Raw genomic sequence first — 2,591 nt, forward strand, 5'->3', positions numbered from 1 at the left:
ATTAAAATGAATCAAATAATCAGATAAAACTAGTATACTTACAATATTAAGACGAATCAAATAATCAGATAAAACTTGTATATTTAAAATATTAAGACGAATCAAATAATCAGATAAAACTTGTATATTTTGTCTGATTAAGTTGGAAGACATTTGTCTGATTTGGTTTTATTAAATACTGAAATGTGGAACTTATACTACATAGTCCTACAGTGTATGATAAAATTAACACATACTTCTAACAAAAGATAATAATTACCACTGGAATATCAAAATTTTCTGGAAGTTTGTTTAAAATATCGGTAGCCAAGTCATTGATTACATCTACTGAGGACTGGCCTCCTGAAGTGCTTGATCTAGGCTGTGTCAGGAGAATTCCTTCCAAAAGCTACATTTTAAAACAAAGGAGAGGTCAACAGTTTACAAACTGACCAGAATATCTGAACAGGTTACAACCGAAGGACAAATCAAATCTTGAAATTAATTTTAGTTATAATTCATAAAAAATAAAACCATAAATTTTAATAAACAAAAAAGAAAATTACGCATTTAAAAAATTTCCAATTTTTGTTTTTACCTCCTGCATACCTCTTAACGTTTAATAATACCATTTTTTTTTTACTCACGGAAAGAATATTTTAAGTTTGATATACTTTAAATAAAACTATTTAAAACTCCCACAATGTTTCAATATAAATGAAAAAAATTCAGCCATTAAATATGTATACAAACTTGCTGGGTCTCCTGGTTGTCCTTAGTGATATCAGCATTGTCATGTAGACCAAAAACTTCTGGGTGGGGGTTCAGTGGTAGGCTACGAATGTATGTGATGTAGTTTTCATAATCACCAGTAACTGGTACATAATATATTCCGCTGTTCGAGAGCCTAGAATCAACAAATGACTTATAAATGTTTTCTTGATAAATACTCATTATTCAATTTCTGTTATGTATAAAAGACATTTTAATACTATAAATAAATGACTTATTAACACCAAGTTTGTTATACTTGTTTAATTAGACCACTCAATGTTTTGCTTTACGGTTTCTTCAGGAGCGTTTCACTAAAACACAACACTGTTATAAGACTGTTTCTTAAAATTGATTTTGTTTTGACCATACACATTCATTTTAGTAATGATACTCACTAAAGGGCAAGTTCTACTTAACTTAAATCACAGTCTGCAAATAAAGGGCAAGTTCTACTTTACTTAGATCATAGTCTGCAAATAAAGGGCAAGTTCTACTTTTCAAATCTTAGATTTTAATAAAAAAACCTTGTCTTCAAGTTGGGTCAATATGGTATAATATGGTTACTTAGTGAAACTCTAATTTTCATACATGTATATGTTGTTGTTTTTTTTTGCATGTAGCCTCAAGCATGGCAGAAACTCTTGTTTGGCCTTTGTTTTTTCCATGCTCTTATACAAGAGCGACGAAAGTTTGGCCCACTTGGATGGAACATTCCGTATGAATTCAACGAGTCAGATCTTCGTATAAGTATGACTCAACTTCAGGTATTTTCCCGAACCATCTTTGTGTTTGTTTTGACATCTTCACCAGCTTAATACAAAAAAGGTCACGTCATTATCTTTGAACTGAAAAATGTGTCAGATCATACATAAATATTTATTGAACATTTAGACAGCTAGACGGAAAGTGTACCACAAAACCATAAATTTCAGAAACAAAAATAACTCAACAGATGAATTTATAATAGCAAGCTAAGCTTTAAATGGATGTGTGATATGATACAATATCATTACATGTATGTTATGGTTTCCTTACCTGTCTCACTTTTTCTTCATCTTTATATGTATGGAATATTCTTTCAGATGTTTCTGAATGAATATGAAGAACTTCCCTTAGAAGCTTTATTTTATCTTACTGGAGAATGCAACTATGGAGGACGAGTGACTGATGACAAAGACCGCAGGCTACTGACTTCTTTGTTGTCCATCTTCTTTAATGAGGAAATTATCTTCAACGATGAATACAAGTATGTTATTGTATTTATAAAGAATACTTGCACGTATGCTGAATATCGCAGAATGTCAGTTGAAGTGGAATTATTGTTGTGGTGAAATAATGTCAAACGATTGAACTTTTTGGTTAATTATTTCCTGCCTGTGATGTTAAACACTATGTAATGTGTTTTTGAGTAACTATGTTGACTTAGAGATGACTCTTACATGTGGACACTGAAACTGAACGTATCAGTATGTAGCCATTGGTCCTTGTTATAAAATTCGATGATACCTCTAACACCGCAAAGACTACTTCTTGTATGAATGTTTTTTTATCTATCTTTTAAGTGTTTAATAAAACATTCAGTCGGAAAAATTGAGGACTATCACATTTTGCTAGGTCAAAAACTTAAACTATAGATGGAGACGGCTTGAATGATTAATGAAGAAAAACATTAATATTAGTTTAACATAACAGCAAATATACAACGTTTCAACAAGGTTTTGTCATCATCAGGTCATGAATGCACATGGTTACTAAAGTGAACACAAAATGATTGCACATAGTTACTAAAGTGAAGACAAAATGATTTTGCAGACTGTGATCTAAGTAAAGTAGAACTT

The 2,591-nt window shown here is 31.0% G+C and overlaps 1 protein-coding gene across 1 annotated transcript in view; it reads left to right on the forward strand.

The window, feature by feature from the left end:
• LOC111084185 (dynein heavy chain 12, axonemal-like) overlaps window positions 1-2,084 on the forward strand; it is a gene marked incomplete at its 5' end in the record, with an annotated part of 3,817 nt that extends 1,733 nt beyond the window's left edge. The window contains 2 exons of the mRNA XM_022380963.1: window positions 1,374-1,517; window positions 1,836-2,084. Coding sequence (XP_022236671.1) covers window positions 1,374-1,517; window positions 1,836-2,084 — 393 coding nt within the window. The remainder of the gene's footprint in view (window positions 1-1,373; window positions 1,518-1,835) is intronic.
• Between the last annotated feature and the right edge of the window lie 507 nt (window positions 2,085-2,591).

Source organism: Limulus polyphemus, unplaced genomic scaffold (genome assembly GCF_000517525.1).
Source record: "Limulus polyphemus unplaced genomic scaffold, Limulus_polyphemus-2.1.2 Scaffold14432, whole genome shotgun sequence".
In the NCBI taxonomy this organism is placed as follows: Eukaryota; Metazoa; Arthropoda; class Merostomata; order Xiphosura; family Limulidae; genus Limulus; species Limulus polyphemus.